The 13,197-nt window shown below is 41.2% G+C and overlaps 1 protein-coding gene across 6 annotated transcripts in view; it reads right to left on the reverse strand.

The window, feature by feature from the left end:
• ANKRD12 (ankyrin repeat domain 12) overlaps positions 1–13,197 on the reverse strand; it is a 109,905-nt gene that overhangs the window by 69,625 nt on the left and 27,083 nt on the right. For all 6 annotated transcript variants that reach the window (XR_004373280.2, XR_004373281.2, XM_032777098.2 and 3 more), the window contains exon 2: positions 4,599–4,736. Coding sequence is in view for 4 of the 6 variants with exons in the window: in XM_032777098.2 (XP_032632989.1) it covers positions 4,599–4,685 (87 nt within the window). In the remaining 2 variants the exon portion in view is untranslated. The remainder of the gene's footprint in view (positions 1–4,598; positions 4,737–13,197) is intronic.

Raw genomic sequence — 13,197 nt, forward strand, 5'->3', positions numbered from 1 at the left:
AGCAAGGGTAGACATGGATTGTGTTAAGAGAAGTCCATTCCTACCATTTAGATCTGACACAGAGGGTTGAGGTAGGCAATTGTTCTCTCGCCAAGAGCTCTTGCCTGTGTCCCATACAACTCAATCCAGCCATCCCTCCTATAGGTTTAACATTTAGTTAAAACATATTTGAGGGAGATAAGAAGACACTAAGGATATAATGATAGCAATATATCCATGACACTTAGCTCTACATCTCCTCATCAAGTGTGGACAGTATATGACCCTGTTGTCTCAACATCTGAAAGTTAGGTATCTGAATGACAAACAGCTGGCACAAACTCTCTGGGTAACATTGATGAAGTACCCGTAGGCAGAGGTAAACAAATTGAGAAGTTAGAAGTGGGCATGAAGACGGCATAAACAGTGCACCTGCAGGGCAGATATTTCACACATATATAAGTCAGAGACTGGAATTTTGATTTTACAAGCTGCACAGCACTTGAAAAATGACTTTTTGTCACATTCCACAATGTCAACAAACAGAAAACGACACCGAAGTTGAAATGCTGACAATACCATCTAAAGAGCTCAAAGTGCCACAATCCCAGGAACCACAAAAAATACCATGTAATCAGTGAATACTAAAATTATTAGAGCCCTGTGCGGATACAAGATTTATATCTTCAGATATAAATCAGTATCCACAGAGCTAAAGAGCTCTACTGGGAATGCAGCAGAAAAAAACTCCCAGAACTGAGAGCCCCAAGCTGGCAGCTCCTTCGGCATGGCTGTACCACCCCTTGCCCTGTCTACTGCACAAACATGACCAGGAACATCTGCTGGTGAGCCTGGTGCCCGCCAGTACAGCCATGGCAGAGGAGCTGCTGTCGTGGGTGCTGGCTCCTGGGAGAGGCAGCCCACTGGCTGCTGCTTTCACTTCTGCGGTCCCCAGGACGGCACTGTGTAAAATGTATGCATCAATATATATTCCAAACAAAAAAAATCCATGTTAATACAATTTTTAAATTAGTTTATTTTTACAGCTCTATAAATGTGCCTAGTGCATTACAGATAAAAAAGCCCTATGTCCTGAAAAAATAAAGGTGAAAGATATAATAAAGCATAACTCTGCTCCCCTATGAGAATGTATTAAGAAGCTATCTTTATATGATTACTTACTAATTCTCAGAATAATACTGTTTTTATAAACTTAGCTAAGTTTGCACTATTACAAATGTATGCAAAATGACATAACTTTCCATTCTTGTATACTACACTTACACTAAACTGTAAAACCGAAGCCCGTTCTACTGACCTCAATTTATTATGGAAGCCAATTGAGTTCCTCAGCCTACCAGGAATACAGATGTGACAATGATTATATGCTGTTGAGACAGCATTATCATTGAGTTCCACGATTTCAGAGTCTTGACTAGCTCTAGAATTGGTATTTTCTCACCACTCTCTTGTGTTTCTGTTCCTAGCATTCTCAAGTAACAGTGGCAGTAATTAAATTCACAAGGCTGGTCAGTTTCACAGCTGCTATTCAGAACCCTGCAGGTTGCAGTGAAACTGACACCAATTAGAATTTCGCTCTACTGCTGTTTGAGAAAACTATAAGAGAAAGAGTAGCACTGATGGCAATGACTAGCTCTCCATGAGTGAAGGACTGTGACTGCACAGATATCCTCCACTAAGGATATCCTCCACAACATAAGAATCGGGCCTTTCTGATTACACTAACAGAATGGGTTTGCAATCTAAGGGGCTAGTTAGACTTCCTGCTACTAGATGAGCAGGTAGCAATAATGGTCATGCCATCCTCCCCATCCTGACACACCAAAAGGGTAAGACCACTTATTTCACATGCAGACCGTACAACTGTCATCCATGCTTCTCTCATCTTGAGATCGGATTACTACAGTACTAGATCTAGAAATCAAACTGCAGCAAAATTCATTAATCTGTTTATGCTGTATATATTTGTGTGCATTTTTGACCTGTGCTCAGGAGGCAGATTAAGATATACGGGGGCCCTGCCCCCTGCTCCTCCTCTTACTCCCTAGACCCCAGCACCTGTACTGGCTTAGGCGAGCAGCTCAGCCAGCTCTGCCTAGGGGCAGTGGAATATGCATTGCTCACCATTCTTTCACAGACTTCTGGCTGGGCTGGAGGCCGGGCCTCAGAGGGAAGAGGAGGAGCAGGGGGTATGGCCTGAGTTCCCACCACTCCTGAGGGGCCTCCAAATTGTCCAGGGCCCCATCGACCCATGCGGTAATCCGCTGCTGCCTATGCTTCATTATTGGCACTGGCTGCCTATATGCTCCTGGGGCCCAGATCCCTGGATGGGCACTTTTTGGGTGCACCTTCAACAGGAAAACGGGTGCATTCTTACCTTGTTAGCTAGTCTAGGTTTCCCAAAAGTCTTTTCCCTCACCCTGGTAACACATATGAAAGCTATAAACTACCTTGTCACTAGGATTTTCCTTAATAGTAGTTACCACAGATTAACATGAGGTAAGACAAGGCCTTTTTGCAAGTTAGTGCAAATAGAAAAAAAGAAAAGGGACAGATTATTGAATAAAATGGGAAAATACCATGTAGAGAAGATCTAACATTCAGATATCACTAAATCATAAGTACTGTTCACACCTAAACCCATTAAAGTAGCCAAAAAGTTTAATCGATAGGCCTCTTGACCACTCAGAATGTCATTAACACAGAAATGGGCATGCTGACAGCAGAGGTTGAGAGGTTCAATTTCAACAAGAGAGACAGAGAAACTGAAAGATGCATGATCTCTTAAGGGGTGAACATTTTATTACCTTATTTATCTACCGAGTAACTAAGGTTTTAGCCTATCTAGATATATATGAGTATAGTCCTAGATATGGCTTTAAAAAAAAAAAAAAAAAAAAGCAAAGCTCCTTTATTGCAAATGTTAAAAGAATATATACGAATATAACGTTTTCCTTTTGTTTTCAATAATATGTCTAAAACTAAGCCAGGATGGCACCATACCTATCTAATAATATGAAATTGCTACAAAATCATATGTTAAGAGCAAGTCTGTTACTTATTTTGAAACATTTGATTTTTTTCTCCCATTTAAACTGATTGCCAATTTTCTAATAATTTAAGGTAATTTTGGTTTCAGGCTATACTTTGGAGGCAAGAAAACAAGAAAGTCCAAAAGAGTCCAACCTGTGGGGAGAACAGGCAAGGAAGGGGTGTATTTTGACTGTGGTCAGCAGGGGCATGTAAGAAGGAGATGCCCATTTATGAGGTGAAGGTTAGCCCAGGGAAAATGGCTAGACAAGAGAAGGCCAAAGCATGGCCTACCAACAAGGCAAGGACAAGGATTTGTTTTGGGTGCTGCAAGGTCAGCCATAAATATAAAAAGGCACTGCCCTCTAAAGAAACTGTGGGTAGCAAACAGAAAGGCATGGAACCCAGAGAGATGGGGAAAAAAGGAGAGGGTGTGCAGGGACTGGAGTATGCTGGATACTGCCTGCGTAGGCATGGTGGTGATGACCAAGGACCTGGCAGGTGGTCAATCCACGCACCCAGTGGTAGTTAATAAGAAGATAACAGATAAAAATGATTGGGACAGAGAGGGCCCATGCAGACATTGCCTCTGTGGTCATCCCTTAGTACTGTGAGGACTCTGATCCTGTGTGGAAACGTGCTGGGGGATCCCGTGGAGCAAGTAAAGCAACTACAGGAAAAATTAATAGCTGCCTTACAAAAAGCGGCAGAAGACATGCAGTTCCAGAGGGAAAAGTTCAGGAATGCTATGAATGCCAAAGGGCTCCCTGTAGCACACTTACACACACAGTTGGTCATAACTGGGTCTTAGAAGTTTTGAAAATGGGTGAGACGGCAATATTACTGAGTAAAATTTCAGTTTGCATAATCATATAACAACAAACCATATACAGCTTAGGGTTAACTTTATCTTACTTTTTTTGCTTCACTCAAAAACTAAATCACACAATTTTTAAAGTGGACTCACACTCCAGGAACTGCAGCATTTCTAAGGTAATTACACATCTTTTTTCAGTATTAAGGCTGCAAGTCAAATGTCAACAAACATTCAACTACTGCCTGTCCTACGCAAGGAATGTATTTGTGTTTACAACACTGATCTGTGCTTTTTCTGGAGGAATTCAGAAAAGCTATTAAAATATACATACCGCTACATATATATCCTAGACAAAAATATAGAATTAAATGCAGTAATCTAAAATAGCAATATCAATACGTAAAGAAAGCAGATGACATAAGACATGAATAGCACAATGGCACAATACAAATAAATTCAGCATATCCAGTTCCTTTTAATATTAAACTGAAAGAGATTAAAATCTTCTTAAAAATTCCTACTGTCTGCTGCACATACAGTGATGAGCATATTAACAATCAAAAACCTGTAATCTATTTTAGATAGATTTTTTAAGACCAGGATACCAAAACACAGATTCACATATATTTCCTAGGGTTGTAATGGCATACCTTGACCTATGATATGGTTTCTTATGGTTCATACATGTTATATAGTCCTACAAAATTAATCATCTTTCAGTGTAATTTATTTAATTACATTTCCTTTTTACCTTTCTTCCAGTTGGTTTCTCCACCATGGTGCTATCACTGTCAGAATTTTCAATCTGAACTGCTTTTGTAGACCCAACTTTGGGCATTTTATAGCTGTTCAGCTAGCTGTATCTTGTATGAGTGTGTTCATCATGTGTCTGCAAAAAGAGAAAATGTATTTTATATACACATGCATTTGCATCACAAAATGTTGTCACTGTAGAAGACACTAGAGTAGAACTGAACTGGATTAAAAGTAGGAATAGAGCTGAACCACAGCAGATTCAGACTCTCTTCAGAGAGGGCAGGATCAGCTCACAGCTGAACTCAAGCTTTTGGCTACATCACACTAGACAGTCTGACAAGTACAGCTCTGTCCTTGGGATGAAGAACAGGAAGTCTAGCATAGGCACAAAGCTGTTATTAGATGGTGTTAAAATGGAACTGAGTTCAGCTGCTGAACCAGCTCCACTCTCTAGCGTGCCTCTTTCACTGACTGCTGTTAATATTTCTATGCAGTTCACAGACTTATTGACCAAGGCCTCATATCTCTGAGGTAAAGGAATCATCACTGCACCCATTTTACAGTTAGAGAGACTGAAAGATTGCACAAAATCACTTCTAGCAACGCTACAACAGAATTCAGTTCTCTAGTATGGCAGATCTGAAGTCTCATCCACCTAAACACACTCCCTTTCAGAATGAATGTGTCAAATCTATGTATTTGGCTCTCTTATCTATAACCATCTATGAAACCAACATACCACACTTTCTTTATAGACACGAGAATTTAATCCAGGAATCTTGACCTCCAGGGTCCTACTGCTATCTAGCAAATGGTTATGTAACCCATCAGCAAAATGCATTAAGTGAAGTTCAAGTGGTTTGTGGTATGAACTGAAGGTGTTCAATCCCTACAGCTGCCATACATGGGTCATTATGGTACTATTTGAGAACATTTCTGGAGGGTTTTTGGAAAAATAGAGGAAAAAAACCAATTAAGTTAAGGTTGCAGCTAAATTACTGATTAAAATCATATTTTGTATCCTCTCTAAAATCTATCAAGGAAGTCAGGTTGGCCTGAAAATTGGTAGATCAGAAGCCTGGCACAAGGTCACTTCTGGCAAAACTAGGAATACAATCCAGCGCCCTCAAATAGCAGAATCAAATCTTATCCACTCAACCAGATTGCACCTAAAAGGTTATGCCAGATCTATGCCTGGCTAAGCTGTCCGTACACTTTCACTACTGTTACTTATCAGGCTCTATAAAGGACAGATTTATAAGTGAGTTTGCCTAGCAAATAGTTGCATATGATGGAATTTTGTGCAGAGGATGAGGAAGAGATGGCGTGGGAGGGGACAACAGTCCTGTGGTTACGGCACTTGCTGCTACTATGGCACAGCTCCAGCCTTGTCAAGTATTGGGAACCCTAGACCTCTGTTGTGCAGGAATATAAAGACTCATGGACCATAAATATGCTGAGTAGTGACCCTGTAACCAACTTACTGAGATATGCACAGAGAAGCCTGACACTGAACTTCAGGAAGCTCACTGATCCAAAAGTTATGGGTCTACATCCAAGTCTTGCACCTTTAGGCTCCGTGGTGGCCAACCTACACTTCTGAGCCTTAAAAGGCTTATATGGGCCACCCACAACATGCCCATGAACCTTAATAAGCTATTTTGGCTAATCCAGGCTAACTTTGACTGATTTGAGGATAAGGAACAGTCAGCCCATGCTCCAGAGAATCACTTTGTAGAGGGTCCCGGGACAGGAAGGAAAATGAGGAGTGGAGTCTTTGGTTATACTGAAAACTCATGGATCAGTGTTGTGTTTTGGGTAGCTTTTTTTTTTTTAAATGGACGACTATGCTTCCAGTATTTCTGGAGCCACCATTTTACATTAGCATTCCCTAAGCTACCTACCATTCCTTCCATAGTTCACTGTATTCACTTTACTGCCATACTCCTGAAGAGATCAGATGGGATGTCCAGAGATGGCGTATTCTTAGGGCTGGTGCTTGGCGTAACATAGAACTATCAATAAAGATTAGGTCTTTTCCTTTGGTGAGAGAATTACTCTGAAAAGAGCTGTTGTACACGCAGACTCTTGGCTGTGTTTCTGGAAGACTTATCAATGATGACCGCCGGCGTCAAACTCTTAGATTTAAAACAAAGTTTAATATTGTCTGCTAAAACTTGATATCCCAGTCATAGGAAAGCAGACCCAAACCAGAGGAAATTCACTTACAAAATACTTGGTTATGGTGTAGTTGTTTGCTGCTGCACAACAGTGCCACCTTGTCTTCATATCTTTTCTGACTGTAGGATTTCAAAATGCCAAACCTAAATGTCGGAAAACCAGGATATGTATTTCTTTTAACACTAATCACAAACTTATGAAAACCAAGAAATGTGTAATTAAGGTGCTTTTTTACACACACACAATTTTAACTCTGTCTCACTGGGATGGAAATATGTAGTGGGAATTTCACAAAATCTTACCCTGCCATTACCAAAAACAAAAAAACAACCAAAACTACATTCTGTTCCCCCACAACTCCAGACCATGACTCATCCTCATACAATGCAACAGGACTCTCAATGTGGCCTCTGTAGCAACAATAATATGGAAAATAATTGCTTATGCTTGACAGAGCACACTGGACACACTGAGCTCGCTCTCCTCTTTGTTTCCAGCTACATAGTCACAATTAAAAAGGTTAACATCACAATAGAGGATATCCTAAAATTAGTTTTCTGCAGTTTCAGAATATATTCCGCATTCCCAAGAGAAGGGATCAAGATGCTGGCCTCCCAGTGCACAAAGAATTAAGGCTGTGTGGTTACACTGTATGTGAAGAAGCATCTTAACCATGCAATTCCTAGTTTTCATGAATTTGTGGTTTGTTTTTTCTTGTAATGCTAACGTTCTTTTGGGTATAGGAGGAGAGACTGAGCACAGTCTCGACTTCAGCTGTTGCTAATGACTCTGCTATAATGAAGTAATCCTGTATATGTTCCTGGCAATCAATACAAAACTTAGCTCTTGATAAATAACTAATTTAGCCCTCAAAATTGAATTATTCTAATATCCGATTTTGATAGTATGGTGACAATGCCCTGTAAATTCTTATTTTAATTACATGGCACTATAGCACTGTAATTGTGATTGTTTTAAAATAAAAGCAAATAAACATTTATTTGTAATGCTGCTCAGAATTATTATTTTTGATAATTTTACTACACTTGGAGGACGCCAAGCTGAACATATTCCTGATGATAGTGAACCTATTCATTAGAACATCCAGTAGAAGGAGCTCATGATTTTCCTTAAATATGGGAGAAAAGGTTCTGAAAGCTTTCTGATGCGCTAAGGTAACTTTTCTTGCTATAGAATGTCTTGTCATCTTAACCTTGCACTGAAGACAAGTGCTAACTCAAGTTATAGGTCAAGTGTTGCCCCTACTTGAATCATGCCCACATACAAAACCCCAGGAGCATGGTGGTGCTTTTAATTCAAGTTTGCCAGCCTGTCATGGGGTATATGCTAAAGCCTGAGTTAGCACAACTCTTCAGCAGCTAATGTGACCATTCTACAATCTGGATACCGCTAGTCCTCCAATATCTTCCCTAAATTCCCAGCAAGTGCCCCAAAAGGACAGACAAGTTCTCCCACAATTCACCAGGAAAGAACTACTAGAGCAGCTCATCTTAGTGAAGCAAAAAGAATGATACGGTATGCCCCCAGAAATTTTAATGCCATGGCCTGGTAATGAACTTTTTGGAAAGTGTGAACATTAATGTTTCAGATGTTTAAGAATGAGTGAAGGGAAAAAAAGTTATCTTGGAGGAACATCTCTTCCTGGAGATTATATACCAATCCAGATGCTTGGGGAACAACTCATCCCACCTCAAAGAAGAATACAAACTCATGATCATATTACATCCATCACAGCAGAAGAATGAACACTGAACTGAAGATGGAAACAACCAGCCTTGCCCTGGTTTTCTAGGAATACACCTCTACTCCAGTATAACGCGACCCAATATAACACAAATTCAGATATAACGCGGTAAAGCAGTGCTCTGGAGAGACGGGGCTGCGCATTCCAGCAGATCAAAGCAAGTTCAATATAATGCAGTTTCATCTATAATGCAGTGAGATTTTTTTGGCTCCCGAGGACAGCATTATATCAGGGTAGAGGTGTACCTGCTTCCTGTTATAGTAAGTTCACCATATATACCATAAGGCGCTTACAGTCTCTCACTGATTTCTGGGTTCTTACATCTGTAAATCTTAGAATCAAAGAAGATTAGGTTTGGAAGAGACCTCAGGAGGTCATCTAGTCCAATCCCCTGCTCAAAGCAAGACCAATTCTCAACTTAATCATTCCTGCCAGGGCTTTGTCAAGCTGGGCCTTAAAAACCTCTAAGGCTGGAGATTCCACCACCTCCTTAAGAAACCCAATCCAATGCTTCATCACCCTCCTAGTAAAATAGTTTTTCCTAATATCCAACCTAGACCTCCGCCACTGCAACATGAGACCATTGCTCCTTGTTCTGTCATCTGCCACCACTGACAATAGCCTAGCTCCATCCTCTTTGAGACCCCCCTTTCAGGTAACTGAAGACTACTATCAAATCCCCCCTCACTCTTCTCTTCTGCAGACTAAACAAGCTCAGTTCCCTCAGCCTCTTTTCATAAGTCATGTGCCCCAGCCCCCTAATCATTTTTGTTGTCCTCCTCTGAACTCTCTCCAATTTGTCCACAGCCTTTCCGTAGTGGGGGGCTCAAAAATGGAAGCAATACTCCAGATGTAGCCTCACCAGAGCTGAATAGAGGGGAATAATCATTTCCCTCCATCTGCTGGCAATGCTCCTACTAATGCAGCCCAATATGCCGTTAGCCTTCTTGGCAACAAGGGCACACTGTTGACTCATATCCAGCTTCTCGTTCACTGTAATCCCCAGGTCCTTTTCTGCAGAACTGCTGCTTAGTCAGTCAGTCCCCAGCCTGCAGCAGTGCATGGAATTCTTCCATCTTAAGTGCTGGACTCTGCACCTGTCCTTGTTGAACCTCATCAGATTTCTTTTGGCCCAGTCCTCCAATTTCTGTAGGTCACTCTGGACCCTATCCCTACCCTCCAGTGTATCTACCTCTCCCCCAGCTTAGTGTCACCCATGAACATCCAGATCATTAATGAAAATGTTGAACAAAACCGACCCCAGATCTGACCCCTGGGGCACTCCGCCCGATACCGGCTGCCAACTAGACATCGAGCCGTTGATCACTACCCGTTAAGCCCGACAATCTAGCCAGCTTTCTAGCCGCCTTATAGTCCATTCATCTTCTGTTGCATCTTTATTTTACCACACAATGGTTAAGGCTACGATTATGTCACAGAGATCATGGAATCCATGACTACCACTGACCTCTGTGACTGGAACTCCTAGCCAGCCCTGCCCTGGCAGTTCCCCACTCTGGTGGGGGGACCCCGCAGCTGCTCAGCCGTGGCAGGGGAGAGGCGGTCAGCAGACCCTGCAGCTGCCCAGCCGCAGCGAGTGGCCAGTGGTGACTCTCTGCAGCTGCCCAGCCCTGAGCAGTGGCTGGGATACCCTGCAGCTCCCAGCTGCCCCAGGGACAAGGGGACCCCACAGCAACCCAGCCCCACAGGCAGGGGGACCCCAAAGTTTCCACATACCACAGCAGTGCAAGACTCAGGAACCCCATCAGCAGTGGGTGCTGAACCTGCCTACCCCTTTTGCCAGGGATATTTTTAGTGAAAGTCAGAGACAGGTCACGGGCTTCTGTGAATTTTTGTTTATTGCCCGTGACCTGTCTCTGACTTTTACTAAAAATATCTGTGACAAAAACTTAGTGTTTAAATTGGTACCAGACTTGGTATACCATTGTTAAGTACTATTAACAGTGGAGCTGGAACAATCTATATAGTGGAAGTGCTGAGAGCCATTGAACCAAACTGTAAACCCTTTATACGATGGAAACCACTCCAAGCCAGGGGGTGCTGCCACATCCCCAGCATCCCTAGTTCTAGCACCTATGGTACCATATTTAGTCTTAGTTGTGTTAGATAAAAATATATAAATCATACTGAAAAGGTCTTTACATTACTTTAAAAAGGGTAACAAGTATCAGAATTCTGAAACATTTACTGAGGATGACATCCCAACAAACTAGGATTAATAAAATCTAATGCGAAGAAGAAAGGGGACTTGACTGAGGTATGCCCAGTTATAAAGATATAGTGCTAAGTGATCAATCACTTTTTAGTATATACTGTCTCAAAACAAGTGAGTCATTTGATTAAATTTATGGAAGCTTACATTCAGAGCTAATGGAAGGCCATGTATTCACATGATATATAAACAACCTGTGGAATTCATGCTCCACATTGCATCATAGTTGCGGTTATCTCTTCTCTGTCCATTCTTTGACTTTGTTCTTATTTTTTCTTTTTGATTTTCAAATTTAGTCTCCTTTACTTTCTTGTTCTGAGCATTGCCTTCCTTGTTCCCCAGACAGCAGAAAGCTACATGCTGCTAAGGGGCTGTGGCATCTTTTAGTAGCTGCATGCAACTAATCTCATAGTTTAGCTGAGTGCCATGGTAATTAGAGCAGAGAAGCATGAGACTGAGCTGATGTGGGAGCAGAGATAGTGGGTGGATGATCTTCAAGGAGCTACTCCCACTGCTGCTTTATCCACAGGTTCAAGAGCATATTTGATTTAGAGGGGATGGGATCTGGTACAATGCACCTTCTCTACACCTACTGTTCTTCCATGCCTTTTATCCTGCCTGGGAAGTCCCTCCCCACTCGGAAGGGACACTCCAATCTGAGAAAACCTGTCACACTGTTTTATGGCACCTATATCATTACAGACAAATGCATTCTGAAGTATCTAAATGATCCAGAAGTGCCAAATGATTTCAAAGAGAAGTGGATTGTTTTTTGTTTTTTTTACGGTTAACTGACTGCTAACAAATATATTCACTGCAAACTACACTTTAAACCTACGCTTTTGCCTAATTATAAATATATAAATGATGAAATCACTGTTTATTCTACAACAAAGTCTCTCCAATATGTGCAGAGCATTAACATTGAAGTTCTATTTACCTAAGGGCAGTGAGTCATGTTTGTTCTGAAAGACAAAGTACTTGGAACAGTTGTTATTGCAGCGTGTGCTAGCTGAAAAAATAGGATTCTACAAATTAGTATCAGTTCGTCAAATGACTGAACATAATCTCTTACTCCTCATGAATTATTTTCAACCTAGAGCATTAATACTGTATATTCAGAAGCAAAGATACTGATATGATAAAATATCTCAATACTTTTAGCAATCTGTGCTATATTTCAAAACGGTGTGAAAAAATGCTGTGAATGTTTATAAGGCTTTGCTGCTTTTGCAGAATGCTAAAATATTAGAAACCAGGCATGAAGATAGAGGCCTGAGATGCAATCTATTCATTTTAATGATGTTAGCAGAAGATTTAAAGAGGCAGAGCCGGCTCGAGGCACCAGCCGAGCAAGCAAGTGCTTGGGGTGGCCAACAGAGAAGGGCGGCATGTCCGGCTCTTTGGCGGCAATTCGGCAGTAGGTCCCTCGGTTCCTCTCGGAGCAAAGGACCAGCCGCCGAATTGCCGCCGAGGACTGAAGCAGCTGTGGTAGAGCTGCAGATCGTGATCGCAGCTTTTTCCCCCCACCCTCTTTTTTTTTTCTGCTGGGGTGGCAAAAACCCTGGAGCCAGCCCTGTAAAGAGAACAACTATTTTACACAGTTTGAAGCATCATGGTATTCAAAAGCAGCAGCAAATAGGTGTAAGAGCAAGTCATTTAATTGATGTGAAAAGAGCTAATATGGATTTCTTTTCTATTTCAGCAGAATATTTGAAAAGTATAAAAAAGATCAATTAACTTTTGGCCTAAAATTTCAGTAACGTAATTTTGGGTGCCCAACTTGAGACACCTCATAGGAGCCTGATGTTTAGAAGGTGTAGATCACCTGCTCTCTGTAAATTAGTCCCTTCTAAGGTGTCTCAAATTGGGGATCCAAAAAGTTACTAGTGACCTATGAAAATTCAGGCCTCTATTTTATGCAAAAGTTGGAGACAGGAGGAATGAGAGACTCAATTTAAAAAAAAAAAAGAAAGAAAGAAGGCAGAAGATTTGCCTAGAGTGGAATCACAATGGTGAATTTCAATTTGCTATGTCTATCCAACTTGATCTCAATTTGTTCAGCACTATTTGTAAAACACACAAGCAGATCTACCAAGTGAAAAGGGGAAGGGAAGACACTTAAATTTCAAGAACAAAACAAAGGACTTCCACTAACTCATTTTTGTGCAACTTTATTAATAGACAACACACAAAAAGTGCATTTTGCTTGATGAAAATGCCATGTTAGAGTTCACTACATAATTTTTTTTTTCAAATAAAGCGAAAATCAAAGTCACAAGATGTAGAATGTAAACAAAAAAGTATAGGAAAGAAAACATTTGCAGTTCAACCACATTCTGCCCCAGTTCAGCACACTGTCAGCAAGGTGTCATTTTATAGACAAGGTTACACAACCCCATTCAACCCCTTCTC

Source organism: Chelonoidis abingdonii, chromosome 2 (genome assembly GCF_003597395.2).
Source record: "Chelonoidis abingdonii isolate Lonesome George chromosome 2, CheloAbing_2.0, whole genome shotgun sequence".
In the NCBI taxonomy this organism is placed as follows: domain Eukaryota; kingdom Metazoa; phylum Chordata; order Testudines; family Testudinidae; genus Chelonoidis; species Chelonoidis abingdonii.